This window comes from Daphnia pulex, chromosome 1 (assembly GCF_021134715.1).
Source record: "Daphnia pulex isolate KAP4 chromosome 1, ASM2113471v1".
Taxonomy (NCBI): Eukaryota; Metazoa; Arthropoda; class Branchiopoda; order Diplostraca; family Daphniidae; genus Daphnia; species Daphnia pulex.
The window spans coordinates 156419-173258 of record NC_060017.1 but is presented as its reverse complement, the minus strand read 5'-3'; the positions used below and the strand labels follow the sequence as shown (position 1 = coordinate 173258).

The following is a 16840-nucleotide window of genomic DNA, read 5'->3' as shown; positions in this document are numbered from 1 at the left end:
TTTTCTTTTGTACAAACCACACACAACGGATCGACAAGGTCCCTAAAATTGTCCCAACAATACGCAAGGCAGGAAACGGGAGAGACGACGACGTTAAGCCGCGAATCGATAGCGCACGACGTCATCAGACCTCCAACGTCCTTTTTCCTTCAATATCGTAGTGGCTTTTCTTCTGTGCCTATTTTTCCTCAGCCAACAGCAGCAGCAGCAGAGCGCTTGACTTGTCGACAATGTATAGATATCGCCAGTCTCTTTCCACCGTCGACTCTACTAATAGACTGGCTTCTTTTTTTTTCCATTTTCGCCGAGCTAAACGAATCTTGTAAAGGACGATCAATATTACGGTTGGCGTCGTCAGGGCCGCCATGAAGATATTCTCTTATTCATCCATTTTCGATGAGGAGATTTGGAACTATAGTAGGTCGATTGTCTTAGGATTGCATTATTCAAGACACGAACTGGATGGCAATATTTCAATGGCGCTTCTTTTCAGCCACCTGGAGTCGACAGCAGCAGCAACGGATTCCAGATAGAGCAGCCACCATGAAACAGTTCAAACATTGGCAGTCGGAATCGATTGGAAAATCTCTCCGCTCAACTGTTGTTCAATCCAAGATTGGTCGTGTCGTCGGGAGGTAGAGGTTTTTCTTGTGGATACATTTCCGTTCGGTCGGGCAAATGATTTCCTACAATATCTATCTGCAATTTTACGTGAATTATCCAGCAAGAAGGAACGTGTGAAGGACGACGAATTGACCGTGGCCCGGTTCTCTTTGAACTGCACGACACTCAACGACGATAACACACCGTCGGAATGTTATGAGATTTGCCGTCCGTCAACTACTAAAACGAGTTTCTTTTTATCTACTATCTCGCTTTGATTCAGTTGGCTGTTTCCTTTTTCTTTTCGTCGTCGTCGTCTCGGGAGAGGCAATTTCATCAAGCGTTTCTTTCGCCGTTCCAGCTGCGCCGACACGGTGACGCAGGGGAGAAATTCGGATGCCGCACTGCATCCTTGTTTGCCTTTTTATTATATTCCCGTTTTCTTTGGCGAAAATGAAAGCGAATGAAAACAAAATGGGAGAAATGAGCTATTTTTTTTTCCTCCTTTCCCCTTTTCCCCCGAGGATTTCACTAAACATTTTTACCGGGAACTTAGCCGGAGCTGGAAATGGTTGTTTGTCAGCTGCTGCTGCATTCCGGCTTTTGTTTGCCGGCGATGGTAATGAAAACGGACAATAATGGCAACAACGAATATTGTTCTAAAACAAACATAGACGATGCCACTATCCTATCCTATACTATTACTATATACGCACAACGCAACGCTCAAGTCAACAAAAGGCCAGCACGCTCCCTATATTGCACTATACCACATTAATAAAATGTGTGTGCTTTTTTGTTTTCCCTCCGTGTGTGTGTGTTGGGCGGATGCATCGGCAGCCAGCTTTTGACTTTTTCAATAAGTGAACAGGGCCATCTTTGCCACCCCTTTTTTCCTTTACTCCGTTCTCCGGGCTTAAATAATGCAAAGTCGTACCGACGTCATTTGAAACTTTCAATATCAATTGTTGAACAATATTGCCGACAACTGAATTCCAATCAGATTGGAAATAATGGACGATTTTAGTAGCTACATATCTCAGTATGATTTGTTGGCTGATGGTAATAAAGAAAAAAGCTCTTCTGCCGTCTACATTATTGCATTGGTAGATGATTGAGCGACCCCCGCCAATAATTAGTTTCATCGATTAGTGCGATATAACTGCACATGTATAGTACGCACGCAGCAACACATCACATACACACACACGATCACCAAAAGGTCGGCGCGCAGCAGTGCTTCAGTGCACGGATATTGATCGGTTCTCGCACGGGAGATGTATAGAAGTTGCGCCTCTTCTTCATTTTTTAATTACTTTCGTACCGAACACAACCCCTTTATTAGGTTTCTTTATTATGAGATGGAGATTGTAAGTTAAGTGAGGTCATGCATCGAGTAATTTGCCTCATTCATCATTCGCCGGTCCAATTAACAACGAACCGAATGTCAATATTCTCATCAAGGATCGAACTCAAGACCAGAATCAATTTATAATTCATGCCGTGCGCACGGTATATTATGTCAGTTGTAATTGGACCTTCAAACGCAAGCGAAAATGACGTCGCATACTCGAACGAGAGTGTTTTGTGTGGTTAGAAACACTTGGCTGCTAACAAAAAGACAACAACAGCAGTGTTCATAGGTTCTAAAAGACTAAAACTCACTGAGAGTCTGAGACTCGTCGTGATTTCGGCCAGATACAAAATCGAACGCAAAGCGCAATATTGGGTTGCTGTTTAGCCTTACCCATCAGTTCTGGGAGAAACATTTTTTCCATAGCCCTTAGTTGTTTTTTTTTTTGTTATTTTTCGCTCAAAAAAACTTGTTTCCTCCTCTTTTACTTTAACATCTTTCTCCATCACCAAGTGCTTGGTACTCTTCTTTTTTGTACTGGTGAATTTCAGCAGATTCCAGGGTGAGAAATCATCCGAACAAATCTCCCCAGAACATGGCCACTTCCATCACTTCTATGAATCCTAAAGATCGAGAAAAATTTCTCGAAGAACTCGAGTTTCCATTCTGTGACGAGGTCAACAAGTACGAAAAGATGGCCAAAATTGGACAGGGCACCTTTGGGGAAGTGTTTAAAGCCCGCCACAAAAAAACCAAAAAAATTGTGGCTCTCAAGAAAGTGCTGATGGAAAATGAGAAGGAAGGGGTGAGTGCTACTTCTTCTTGGTAACAAAATGTTTCATCTGACACAATTCTGAAATGTCTTTGTTCCTGTGTTTCAGTTCCCTATCACTGCCTTGAGAGAAATTCGGATTCTCCAACTTCTGAAACATGAAAATGTGGTCAATCTCATCGAAATTTGTCGAACCAAAGTTACTCAGCTCAACAAATTCAAGTCCACCTTTTACTTGGTCTTTGACTTTTGTGAACACGATCTGGCTGGTTTGCTGTCAAATGCCAATGTCAAATTTAGTCTGGGAGAAATTAAGAAGGTCATGCAGCAGCTTTTGAATGGATTGTATTTTATCCACAGTAACAAAGTGAGTTGTTTCCACCCACTGGGTATGACTCCGTGAACCTTGTTTCAATGTGGTTCTCTTTAAGATCCTACACAGAGACATGAAAGCTGCTAATGTTTTGATAACCAAAAGTGGTGTCCTGAAGTTGGCTGATTTCGGTCTAGCAAGAGCATTCAGCTTGAACAAAAATAACCAACCAAACAGGTATTCCATATTATAACCTTTGAAACAATTTGTGAATTTATAAAATATTTCTCCAAAAGATATACCAACCGTGTCGTCACTTTGTGGTACCGACCACCCGAGTTGCTCTTAGGAGAACGAAATTACGGACCCCCAGTTGACATGTGGGGTGCTGGTTGCATTATGGCTGAGATGTGGACTCGTAGCCCAATTATGCAGGTATTTGACACTTTTGGCATTTTTGCGTGAATGTTATGGTTGGTAATGATTATATTGAAATAGGGCAATACTGAACAACACCAACTGACATTGATTTGCCAGCTCTGTGGCTCCATCGTCCCAGAAATTTGGCCGGACGTTGAAAAGCTGGAATTGTACAACAAAATGGAATTGCCTAAAGGACAAAAACGAAAAGTGAAAGGTTGGGTTTAAATATCATGTGTGAACTGTCTTTTACTTCAAACTAACAAGTTGTAATTTCCTCTACAGAACGCTTGAAACCGTACGTTAAGGATCCCTATGCTTGTGATTTGTTGGACAAGTTGTTGACATTGGATCCTTCTAAGCGAGTGGATGCCGATGCTGCCCTTAATCACGACTTTTTCTGGACGGACCCAATGCCTTGCGAGCTCTCTAAGATGCTTGGCCAGCATGGTCAAAGTATGTATTCAATGTTACTTATTAATTTCTTCTCCTGTTACAGACATAACACAATATGTATTCTTCTATTAGGTATGTTCGAATTTCTGGCTCCTCCACGCCGAGCTGGAAGACCACAACCTCACCCGGCTTTGCCTCAGCCTAAGCCTCATCCGTCTGCCGACAGCAGTTACCAAGATCGCGTGTTCTAATTGATTGAATGGCAATCCATCAGTGAAAAAAATTTTGTTTTCCTTTATGTTCTCTTCCTGCTTCTATTCCCTCGAATGGAACGAAATTTCTAGTGGGGTAATGACGCTGGCTCGCTCTTTCAATTTGACTTTCGATGAGAATCGACTTGAATATAAAATTATTGAACGTGTTGCCAATGAAAAATGTGAAGAAGAAAGAAAAAAAAAACACAACTTTTTTTTAAATCTTTTAATTATCGAGGGCGATGTTACTGGACATCAATTCCTTTTTCCTTATTCCCTAAAGTAGAGCATTCGTTGACTAGATGGGCCAGAAGTTTGGGCTTTCCAACTTCTTCTAACAAGATAATAAGAGGCACACAATTCCATTGCTTGTAATCTTTATGACATGAGGACATAGGCCACGTTAAATAATACTTTTCTATCCTAAAAACATTGGGGGGGGGGGACAACTACTGAATCAAAACTTTGGTCTTTCAGAACTTGGAAGATAGGGTTGCTGGGCAATATTGAAGCTCCGAAAATCCAATGAAGTTACTCGAGTTCAGTCAAACGGTCAAACTTTGCTCTTGGCGTATGGCAGTGACGTGGGCTTGAATTTATCGTTTATTTAATTAACAGACAAGATTGGATTTCTTCAGAGCTCGTGATATCTAGATCGTAGTTACCGTAACCAGTTCTTGGTGTCCTCAATTTTTGCGCAAAAGTTAGATATGGTGACTGCATATAAATTCCCCATGTATCAAACCTTTCTATAAGTAACTATACGGAACGGAAGACCCCTAACCGATAACGTCATCTTTTCGCCAATAATCTTTAATCATACTGTTTAAACTGGATGGTTTTACATTTTGAAGCGATAGTTTTTGAAAAAAAAAAAACATTTGGAGTTGGAAGCTTCCTGCTTGAAATACACTGGAAATTAGCATACCTACAGTGGGTACCGAAAGTATCCGTACGGCTGAGAGGATCAGCAGGGAAAACGCGTTTTTCAAAACGCTCCCAAAAATAGAATTCTCGGTGGAATTCAATACATTTTTTTTCGAAGGTTAATATTAAGACATATATCATGTGATATTTTTTGGGAATTTTTCAACAACGCGATAGGTGGTTTTCATCGCGTTGCGTAAGTATCCGTACGGCCGAGAGGCCCAGTAGGGAATGCCCGAATGGGCTTACTTTGGAGGCCTGTTATTCAGTAACTACGTAATATTATAGGGTGGGAAATTTCTTAAAAAAAAGAGCTGCATTAGCTCTATCTGTGGTCATAAGATCACATTTTTTAAGTTTCATTTATAGTAATGAAATCAAAAATGAAAACACGAATTACAAGTTTTCCGTTTTCTTCTCGATTCCCCATCACCAGTGTTGCCATATCAAAAAATATTTACCCTTTCTCTTTCTCCCTCTTCCGTCCAAGGGAAGAAAGAGATTTTGCCATTTTGGGATCAGATCAGGGATCAATTACACAGTGGCTGTGTAATAACGTGTATTACATTAATGAATGTAATTCTTAACAAGAGAATCGCCACTCAAAGAGACCGTTTTGGGGTTTTTTGATTTAGCGGAAATCGTCGCTGGGGGTTCTAAAAATTTAGAAGTAGATAGGTTTTGTGCAAAATTTTTTGCTAAGTTGAATGGTGAAAACTGCAATCGCCTAGCTTTTGCAGTTTGGGAGATATTTAAAAAAAACTGTGAGGGGGTAGCCGAAATTTGAACTTTTTTTTCGGTTTTTGTGCAGCAGTTTTCTCGTCAACTACTGCACCTAGAAATATTCTAATTGTTGGAAAATGATGGGATAGCCCACCTCTTCAAACTGTTTTCATGTTTTTTCGATGCTCAGCTCAGAAGCCGAGATATTAACGATTGAAATTTTGGAAAAAATTCCTAAAAATTTCTTCGTTTTTCGGCCATGCCGGGCTTCATCCTATAAGCCACCTAGCGCTCGCGAAAACAACATTTCCCCCTCTTTGCCTTTAGGGTCTGTCGGGGTGGTCTCCCTCATAACGTCAGCCTACACCTATCGAGAGGGGGTGGTCACCTCAACAGACCCTAAAGGCAAAGAGGGGGAAATGTTGTTTTCGCGAGCGCTAGGTGGCTTATAGGATGAAGCCCGCATGGCCGAAAAACGAAGAAATTTTTAGGAATTTTTTCCAAAATTTCAATCGTTAATATCTCGGCCTCTGAGCCGAGCATCGAAAAAACATGAAAACAGTTTGAAGAGGTGGGCTATCTTATCATTTTCAAACAATTAGAATATTTCTAGGTGCAGCAGTTGACGAGAAAACTGCTGCACAAAAACCAAAAAAAAAAGTTCAAATTTCGGCTACCCCCTCTCAGTTTTTTTTAAATATCTCCAAAACTACAAAAGCTAGGCGATTGCGGTTTTCACCAATCGACTTAGCGAAAAATTTTGCACAAAACCCATCTACTTCTAAATTTTTAGAACCCCCAGCGACGATTTCCGCTAAATCAAAAACCCCCAAAACGGTCTCTTTGAGTGGCGATTCGCTTGTTAAATGTATTGCATTAATGAATGTAATAGAAAAGTAAACTTTTCATAATTGTAATCACTATTGAAAAGTATTGTAGAAGGGCACAACGCAATTCTGGAATACAACGCGCCACGCCCTCTCAAATCGTTGATTGTGAATCGAACGCCCAGTGATGAATGCATTTGAAGGCCGAGCTGCCAACATAAAATCACATACCCCAACATTCTCCGTTCTCTTGTCAGATCTATATTAAATATTTTTTTTACGTAATGAATCCATTATTCCTACGAAAATAAAGAGATAATCCGTAATTACTAACCGGACTCGAACGAGAAGACCCCAAACCCGTACTACAAATCGCCATCTAGTGAAAGTAATTATACATAATAATATATTATTAGTCAACGTCATTAAACTAAACAAAATAACCTTGTGAGGCCGTGGTATCAATCAAATATGCATCATGGATAAAGGCCCTTTTACGTAGTACACACGGCGACACGACCATTTAAAGTCTATTGAATCAATAAATTCATAGAGCACAGCACAGCACAGCACAGCAGAATACAACAGCAAATGCAAGTCATTTACTCCATCTTTCACTTTGCATACTTGTTGTACAATTGAACTTGTACATTCTTCATCAAAAACGAAGTAAAGATTCAGGGCATTCAATACAGCACACGTTATAAAACAAATTATTTTTAGGTTTTGAAAAAGTAAGTCATCAGTCAAAACTCAGTAACCACTTTTTTGAAGCACCACTTTTTTCAGTAATCGCTCTTTTGGATTGAATCGTTTGGTAATCCTATCCTTTGGCCGTTGCCAGATTGGCGTATTTCTATCTGCGAGTCTGTGAGATATTCATTTCACCACTGAATGACTGCATGAATCATGACTGAATACTGAATGTCTGAACGGTCTCTGAAGCTGACGAAATGGACGGATCAACGGATTATATAATTGATTGATTCATAAATTTTTGTAGCTCAATTTATTACTGACAAGAATTATTTGAAAACTAAAGATTGCAATAAAAGGAAAACAAACTACAATCGATAACTTTGTCAAGAATGGCTGCTAGCCATGTATTTATTCCGAGTTTGACTTTCGGTGTACGATATTCTGTGTATGATATTCTGTGTTTAACGTAAATCAGTGCAATTATTCAACAGTACAGTTAGACAATACAACATTTTAAAATTCGAAAGTATTATTAAGTTCGATTAAGTTTTAAAAAGAAAAAAATCCTCAGGCCAATAAGGTCTATTGGCTGAAGCCGCGAAAGTATTGATGCGAAATGAATGTGATTTAATTCATGCAATCGAAAATGAACCTCCGTTACAGATTATTTCATGAGTAATTTTTCCATCGACTCTGCAGAAGTCGTCAGGGACAAAATCAATTTACTGAAACAAGTCCTAACTTGTGGTCTTGGAAAGCTGCGCAATGGGCTCAGTTGAAAGGAAACAACATTTTTTTTTTCGCTTTCTAGATCCCGCCCTGGTTGACGGTCCCCAGTTCAAAACTGGAAAACACCTTCTAATTTCAATTTCCTACCTTTTGTTGGAAAATCAACAGTGCCACTTCAACATTTTAAATGAAAGTTTCAAAGTGGTTCTGGCAAGACAGCTGAATCATCGACGTTGCGAGATCTTCGTGTACGGGTCGAACGAAGCGCATTTCAGATAATCTTCAGAAGTCAAAACTTTGTCATCGAAAAGGGAGCGCACACTTTTGTACTGAGCCAACAGATCAGCGATCTTCTGTACATTCAAACCTCTAAGAAATGGATGGTCTTGTACAGCACCAGACACTTTTTTTAATGCACTTAGAAAAAAAGACCCCAGCGGCCCAATTTGGATAATTGTTATACCTGAATTGTACGAAAAATGTTTATGTTTATAAAAAAATTACTTAAATAGTTAAAGCTGCTTAAATATACCGCAAAATAGTCCAAATGAAAAAAGACGTTGACCCAAGTTTTCTTGGATAAAGCAGTCATCTCTCCTTCGTCTGGACCGCTGTCTGCGTCTTCTGATGCAGTTGCGGACTGCTAGGAAGACAGTACAATATCAAAAGTTTCTTTTACCTCATCCTTACTCGTAAAGTCTGTCTTAACATATAGAATGATGAGCCGCCAGCTCCAGTGCATCAATAGTTGTTCCGCATTCGAGGCATTCGACATTGTAAGATGCTTGTTGAGCGTTTTTAATGGGAATGGTTTCATCCTGCAGTGGCGCTACATAAACTTTGGTATGCTGTGTCTGAAATTTTTTTATATAAAATAAAAAAATACATTGTGTTTTGCGCTGACATGAAATATAAAAAATAAAAAAAATATTTATTCTCAGTAGAATGGTTACCACAAGTAACTTTTTAGAAACTTGCGTGTTAAAAACTTTATGTCGATAGTACTTTTTCATTGAAAAAATTACTATCGAATTACTATGAAAAGTACTATTTATTTTAAAAAAATACTATCGATATTTTTCGATCGTAATTTTTTTCAACAATTTACTGAAAGTAAATAATTGTGAGACGCAACCTAAAATTACCTGTAACTTTGAACCACTGAGAAGTGGCTGCACGCATCTCTTTAGAAATTGGCAATCCCCACGTTCAGCTTGCACGAACATCTGCAAGCCCCCTTTCAATGCAATATAGGGTTTGAAAACACTGATGGAGCAAAAAGTAAAATATGAGTTTTAAGAAACAGTTAATTTAATAGTTATTTAATATGTCACCGGATTATTTTGCGTAAAACTATACCGTAGTTATCCGTTGAGAAAAAGTCTATCATTTGCTCCCCTAAACTGGAATCGGCGAGGTCATTCAATTCAAAACTCTCCTGTTTTCGTGAAAATTCCTCAATTTGAACACTCTTTAAGCCCACGATGATCTTTTTCACAACTTTGACTGGGGAAGCATTATTTTTTATTTTTTCATGAGATCTAATATAATTTAAAATAAACATTTTAATTTAGTAAACTCGACAGTAAACATATGTTGATCATCAGTATTTTAGCAGCTAATATTTTGTTTTGTGAAAAACGTGAAAAGCAAAAGTGGTGCGCAGCTTACGCCAATGCGCTCCACAGTGGCCTAAAAAATTTGTTATGCATGAGTTTTTTATATGTTTGAGTCGTGGTATCCACCTAAGTAGGTGCATACCAACCGAACAATGCATTAGTAGGATACAACGACTCAAGCATACAAAAAACTCATACATAAGTAACAGAACAAAATTTTTGAAATTCCACCCTAATGTTAAAGTCAAAAGACAACGCGTCATCAAGACAATTCATACGCACTCACAAAATAAAATGAGTAATTACTTCAGTTGGCAGCTGCGAATGCTACCGCTCAATGAAGTCAATCAATCGCCGATTTTAGTTCCACCGACCCTGACTGATACCTGGATTGGCTTTCTTTGATGGATGAAGCACTCTCTACTGAGAGACTAGCAGAATTAATTAAAACGACGTAACGTTCGCCAACAGTCAGTTGTTTCTTTTCTTTATCCGTACTGATGACTGAACTCAATTCACTCCAAATGACATTATCAGCCGCACGATATATGAAAGAATAAGAAATGACAATTTGAAGTAATTAATATATTAGATTAATAATGTTATACCGCCGAGTGACGTAATTGGTGTAGATAGAATCAAATGGGGCAGACCACGTAAGATGATCTGGTAGCCACCACACTGAAGTTACGTGCTGAACTTTCGTTTATCTGCATATCAAATAAATAATTTTAAGGCTTTCAGATTTCACCGCATGAAATAATTTACTTACAGACAACTTGAAAGTTAGTGTTCGGCTCACTCCACAGACCATGGCGTATATCAAAAACCCTGATTTGATAACTGCCAGGTTAAAGGTTTTCCGACAGGATCCGCGGTTCCGTTACTTCACGGGTCTTAGAATCGCCTAAATTAATATTCATTTGAATAAAGGGGAAACCTCTTGATTTTGTTAAGGTTTTTATACAGGTATCATTCCGAATGTAAACCACAGTATATCTGTCTTGTTTGGAAATGACATCAAATTTCCAAGCAGAGACATTCAAACCGTTCGGCACAAGGATCTGAATAAAATTAATAATGGCGATTTATTCGAGAATAAAATTTATGAATACATTATACTTGTAGCTTGATAAACGGCAATGGAGTCACTTTCTATTCCAACCATTACTAAGGCAATTATGGATAGAGAATAATTGCGACCCGGTAAAAGAGACGTGACCAATGGATTAGCGGAGGTAACTAGAACGCCACTTGTATCGGCAGCGTTCAGAGCTGTCACATCGCCGGCAGAAGGAGGGTTACTATCTACCTCAACAACCTCTTGATATGCTATCCGGTAGGCATCTTGTTGAGAGTGAACATCAGGAGATCAAGCGAGAACTAAATCCGGTACAGATGTTACACCCTCAGTTCGCCTCAGTTGTAGTAGAAGGAAGAGAGGCTGTCAAGTTATGAACAGTTAGGGGACCTGGGTAATAAAATAACATGTAATATTGGTTTTCTCACCTTGGGAATGTATTGTACGAACCTGGGCCGGCCAAAAATCCAAACTGTAATGATCTGTGCCTGGAGCGACCAGAACCAAAGATGCAACTTCATCGGAAAACCTGATGCTCACCGAAGCTAGGCCAACTTGCTGAGCCTGTAATAATAAGAAAAAACAGACACAAATGTAAAACAAACAGTGTTTGCTGAATCACGGTGTTTTGTGATTCATGAATCAAAATCATGAATCATTTTTCTTTAGTTTTAGGGAAATCAAAAATCAAATCAAAAATCAAATTTTTTTTGGATTTAATTCATGAATTAAAATCAAAAATTAAATCAAAAAATAACAATAACAACACTTCTTCCTATCTTGTTCCAAAATCCTTTTAGTTTGCTGAACACTCGGCGAAAAAGAAGTTTAAACATCGGATCATCTACTTTCGCCACTAATTTGTTTGCATCATTCTTGGCTACAAGGTTCATTGTGTGCGATGCACCCCTAAAATGCTTTGGCAACGAAAAAGGCTTGGTTTCTCTAATGCTTTGTTTCAAGGCAGAGGAAGCAGAAAAATCTTCTTCAATGAACACCGAATCCAAGTCAAGGAAATTTGAGGTTGTTACTTTATCACTTTTCTCGCCTTGTTTTAATATATTAAAAACAGCCTCGGTTTCGTTCTCGTCAATATCGGCATATAGATTCTGTTCTTCCTCTAAATTTAACAAAGCAGCAGCTGCAGCTTGGCTTAAAGACACTATTATTTAAAGACAAGTGTGAAAAAAGATAAGTGTAAATAATACCGCAAATATTAAATAACATTTACCTTCATCATCACTATCTGTCTCCGGCTCACTGCCAGTATCTCGTGGAGGAAACATTTTCTTGAAAAAAAATTTCTTGATTCGATTTAAAATTTACCGTTTTTATAATAATTTAAATCACAAATCAAATTAAAATCCCAATTTTGATTTAATTTGAATAATTAAATTAAAAATGATTTAATTTTTGATTTAATTCATGAAAACAATTTAAAATCAAATTTGATTCAGCAAACACTGCATAGTTAGGTTAGGCTAATTTGTTTTAAACAAATTAGCCTAACTTTTCCGTTTTGCAACAATCGAACCAGTTATTGATGGATCACAAAGTAAACAAGAGGGAAAAAACGAATTGAAAATTTCCGACTTGCTCCGACTAATCCAAATACGACTATTTGTGACGAAGATTATTTTGCGGCGGTCGGAAGTAAACCACTCCACTTTCAGTGATTCTTACACCGATCAGCACCGTAATATCACAACGTTGACAGCCATTGACTTTTCCTTGGGATCTGATATGTGCCTTTTTTAATTTGTTATATTTATTTTTTTGTTGTTAAAATTTATTACTTCTCTCTCAAAGTTTATTTTTCATTCAACGACGAGCAAGACGACATCACTCTTAGATTTTTCTTGACAGATTCCTCGAAAAAAGATTGGAAGTTAAGAATTTCAATAAACATAAAAGCTTTATAAGGGGGGGACATAAAATTGTTCAAAGGAGGGTAAAAGGCGTCAAGTTGTAAAGGCAAACGGAGAAGAAGAAAAAACGAGAGATGGAAAAAAGGTGCACGCATAGCATGGGTAGGAGTGAGGGGAGTGCGGTTGTAGAAGTAAGAGAGATACAAGACTTTCCTATAGGAGCGCACCTTGCGATGAGCGCGGGATCAGTAGCGTCATCACTATACCTCGGCCGTTTACTGTTGATTTTGTGGTTGGAGTTGGTTTACTAGATCGTGCTGCTCCATATCCCTTCATTCTCACTTTTTAATTTCTCTTGTGGAGTTTGTTTCTCCCTGCCCGCTAACTGCGATTCACTTGGAAATTAAGGAATAGCGCTATGCTAGTCATCTACACTCATGGCTGTGCATCATCATCAGAGAATTGTGACGTAAAGTTAAGAATTTGTAGCAAAATTAATGAATCGTCCTATTTCAACTAATTTGTTGAGTTTGAATGAGAGAGTTTCACATGTTGCTAAACAAAATTTATTCCACACCACACGTTTAGGCAATACAATATACTATTATTACACTCGATTATACATGGTACTTTAATGACAGGAGAGACAGAGAGAGCTCGCTACAGAAGCTAGTAGCGAGCTTGACATAGACGAGGAAATGTTTGAGGTGGATGCTAAACAGCATCTCAACTTACGGGTGTGGGTTTTGCCGCTCAACACTCTCCCTCAAAACAAACAAACGGAAGATGGACTTATTCAAAAAGGAAAAAGGGGGGTCGAGATGTTGCTACTCAATCGGTGAATTTTCTAACTCCAATTCTGTAGCGCAGTTTGGTGAACTTTGGGCCAGGAAGGGGTTTGGTCAGTATATCGGCGAGTTTATCTTCAGTGGGATGTACTTTATTTCAATTTTACCTTCGTTGACCTTCTGGCGTGTGTAGTGGTATTTGACAAGGATGTGTTTTTTTCGCTGGTGGTATTCAGGGTTGTAAGACAGCCGTACTGCGCTTTGATTGTCGCACGTAATTGGAATCTTTAGTTGTTCAACACCGGTGAAATCTTCTTGAAGTCGGCATAGTGTTATAAAGACAAGTGCGTGTCTAAGACTGATGTATTGGGGCTCTGCATAGCGGGGATATGCTCACTCTAGGTGGCACGACATCTAGCGGCCAGCGCTAGATTCTACAACATCTCACCCTCGCACACTGATTACACAAACGAACGACAAGAACTAACATGCCGAACAAGAGAACAAACACAATGAAATGAACACTGAGACAAGAACATGGTATGACATGAACAATGGGACGAAAACAAGAGAACAAACACAATGAAATGAATAATGAGACAAGAACACGCTATGACATGAACAATGGGACGAGACACAGGAAGAAAAAAAAGGAATGAGAATTAGATGACGAATTGCATAAGCGACCCCAAAACTGAGTGAAAGTAGAGCAAAACGGCCAAAAGTGTCACTAGCAAAGCAGCCAGGACAACAGACAATGAATCACATACAGACAATTAACACAGCTTGAGGTAAGGGCGACCAGAGCGAGTCGAGCCCGGACGATGCGGCGCGACGGCCAGCGGACTTGACTCAGTCAGGGGCGACTGGAGAGAGGGCAGCTGGACGGCAGCACGCTTTTCGGTTGAGACGGGCGCCGCACGTGGTCTTGCAGGGGTTGCCGGGCCGGGTGACGGGTTAATAACTACTGGCGGAGGCTGTGGCACCATTGACGGTTGACCCAGAGCTACCGGAAGCGGCTGGGCAACTGGACCATTCACAGCGCGGGCAGGCGGACCAAGTGGAGACTAAGACAGGGCCGGCAGCAGATGATAAGTCGGGGCGGGGCGATAACCGCGAACAGCAGACGGGATTACAGCAGCACCGCCACTCTGTTGACCGACGGCCAATCCTACCGATGGTGAGTTGTCAAGATTGATGTCACGGCGCGTCCGACCGAAAAGCTTGCCCGTCTGCCAGCCGAACGACGTATGAGTCAGACTCGCTGCAAACAGCTTCGACGGCACCTGGTAACCACAATCCAGAGACGAACGCCCGGACACGTTGACCGATAATGAGCGCCAACCCACGAACATCCGGACGACCGCTGTGATTAAAACAAGCCGTAGCCTGACGACGCTGGAGCTGGCCGTGAACGAACTTGGCAGGTACAAACTGTGGAACCAGACGATCCTGCAAAAACGGCAAGCTGTCACGAAGGTGGCGTCCCTGCAACAACACTGCTGGAGACGGCAGTTCCGACGATATTGGAGTTGACCGAATGGCCGCCAAGGCCTCCCATAGAGACCGGCCATCCGTAAACATTTTTAGGAGCGTCTTTTTCACTGTCTGTATGTGGCGCTCCACCAGACCATTGGACTGTGCGTAGGTTGGGCTGGACGTCACTGACCGAACTGCACGGCCCTCGCAGAACTCTCGAAATTCGGCGCAATCAAACTGAGAGCCATTGTCTGACATGACGATTTCCGGAACGCCAAAGTCACTAAATATGCGTTCCATTTCGGCGACGACGGACGACGACGATAAACTGCGCAATGGAACGCATGCTGGCCACTTGCTATATGCGTCAACAACCAGGAGGTAGTGAACGCCACCATGCAGAAAAATGTCAGCCGACACCCACTGAAAGGCATGAACCGGCAACGGCACTGGACGAAGAGGCTGCACTGGGTTTCGATGGCAATGCGTTTGGCAGGTCGAACAGCTGGCCACCATGTTGCAAATTTTCTCGTCACACCCGGGCCAATAAACGGCCGATTTTGCCCGTAAGATGCACTTCACCTCTCCAAAATGGTCGTCGTGGATTCCGGCCAACACTTCCTGCCGAAGCGAAATCGGAACCACCAACCGGCTGCCATTGAGTAGCAGACCATCAGCTTCAGACAAGTGGTGGCGTACTGGCCAGAACGGTTTTACGGACACCGGACACTGGGCCTTGTGATCAGGCCATCCACGACGAAGGACTTCTTTCAGGATACGGAGAGTTGGATCTGCTGTCGTTGCTGCAGCAAACTTGACACGAGTTCAATCATGAGGAATTACCAGGTCAAGAACAGCACGAACCTGCTCCTCACAGTCTTGAGTGACGTCATCGGTAAAAAGGCGGGGCGACGGAGCCCGCCTAAGTGTGTCGGCGATAAACAGCTCCTTGCCCGGCTTGTAGATTAGCTTGAAATCAAATCGTTGGAGTTGTAGACGCATCCGCTGGATTCTCGGGGAACAAGAAGCAATGGGATTGTCCAGGAGGCCAATCAACGGCTTGTGATCGGTTTCAACCACCACCATTTGGCCATAGACGTACTGCCGGAAGCGCATGAGTCCAAACTGGACCGCCAACAGCTTCTTTTCGATCTGAAAGTACCGTTTTTGAGTTTCGGTTAACGACGTTGATGAGTACGCGATCGGTTGGTTATTTTGAAGCAACACTGCACCGATGCCGACGGGAGACGTATCAACTGACACGACCAAGGGCAGCGAGTGGTCAAACAGTCGGAGCACTGGAAGAGATGGCAATGCACTTTTTAGCTGACCAAGGGCCATCTTCTGGGGCTCTTCCTACACCCACGCTGCGTCTGCTTTGAGAAAGTTACGTAAGGTTCGTGTCAGACCCGCGAGATTTTGGCAGAACTTGTCCAGGTATGTCACCATGCCCAGGAGACGGACAAGATCTGCCGGAAAAGTTGGATCAGGCATGGTGATCATGCCTGATCACCTGATCAGGCATCAGGTGATTTGAATCACAATTGCTGAAATTTTGAGAGGGTCCGGCTTTAAAGTTCCTTGGCCAATGACATGGCCTAGCCACGGGAGCTCCTGGAGAAAGAACTTGCACTTCTTTAACTGAAGCTTCAAGTAATGGAGACGGCAACGTAAGGTTGGTGAGATGTTCCTCCTCCGTTTCACCCGTTACAAGGAAATCATCAAAATAGATGAGCACACCGGGCAGGTCTCCAAACAAGTCGTTCATTGTCTGAAGATAAATTTCAGGGGCTGACTTCAACCCAAACGGCAGCCGGAGGAAGCGATAACGGCCTTTCGGAGTGGCCATTAGCTGCATTAGACAAAGGAATGTTATAGAAACCAGACGCAGCATCAAGGCTGCAAAAATATCGAGCCTTACCCAACTTGCTGAACAGCTGCTCAACGGTGGGGACGGCAAAATGTTTACGTTGGTTGGTCTTGTTTAG

The 16840-nt window shown here is 41.3% G+C and overlaps 3 protein-coding genes and 2 long non-coding RNA genes across 5 annotated transcripts; 1 reads left to right on the top strand and 4 right to left on the bottom strand.

Annotated features, from left to right (window-relative positions):
- Positions 1-2303: 2303 nt before the first annotated feature.
- On the top strand, positions 2304-4327 carry LOC124193810 (cyclin-dependent kinase 9-like). The gene is made up of 7 exons (XM_046587785.1): positions 2304-2762; positions 2839-3096; positions 3161-3279; positions 3339-3477; positions 3541-3679; positions 3748-3918; positions 3991-4327. Exons 1-7 carry the CDS (start codon positions 2553-2555, stop codon positions 4107-4109), a joined length of 1155 nt encoding a protein of 384 aa, XP_046443741.1. The 5' UTR covers positions 2304-2552; the 3' UTR covers positions 4110-4327.
- A 2277-nt stretch (positions 4328-6604) lies between these two features.
- Positions 6605-7399, bottom strand: LOC124201903. Its single transcript, XR_006877774.1, has 3 exons — positions 7034-7399; positions 6924-6968; positions 6605-6848 (listed from the first exon to the last, which is right to left on the bottom strand). It is a non-coding gene; the product is annotated as an uncharacterized LOC124201903 (long non-coding RNA).
- A 1307-nt stretch (positions 7400-8706) lies between these two features.
- On the bottom strand, positions 8707-9552 carry LOC124206866. The gene is made up of 3 exons (XM_046604187.1): positions 9352-9552; positions 9163-9283; positions 8707-8871 (listed from the first exon to the last, which is right to left on the bottom strand). The coding sequence occupies exons 1-3, from the start codon at positions 9405-9407 to the stop codon at positions 8722-8724; spliced, it is 327 nt and encodes a 108-aa protein (XP_046460143.1). The 5' UTR covers positions 9408-9552; the 3' UTR covers positions 8707-8721.
- A 304-nt stretch (positions 9553-9856) lies between these two features.
- Positions 9857-10700, bottom strand: LOC124206761. Its single transcript, XR_006879699.1, has 3 exons — positions 10604-10700; positions 10409-10543; positions 9857-10346 (listed from the first exon to the last, which is right to left on the bottom strand). It is a non-coding gene; the product is annotated as an uncharacterized LOC124206761 (long non-coding RNA).
- A 3873-nt stretch (positions 10701-14573) lies between these two features.
- Positions 14574-16620, bottom strand: LOC124192031 (uncharacterized protein K02A2.6-like). Its single transcript, XM_046585176.1, has 3 exons — positions 16366-16620; positions 15717-16004; positions 14574-15665 (listed from the first exon to the last, which is right to left on the bottom strand). Exons 1-3 carry the CDS (start codon positions 16618-16620, stop codon positions 14574-14576), a joined length of 1635 nt encoding a protein of 544 aa, XP_046441132.1.
- Between the last annotated feature and the right edge of the window lie 220 nt (positions 16621-16840).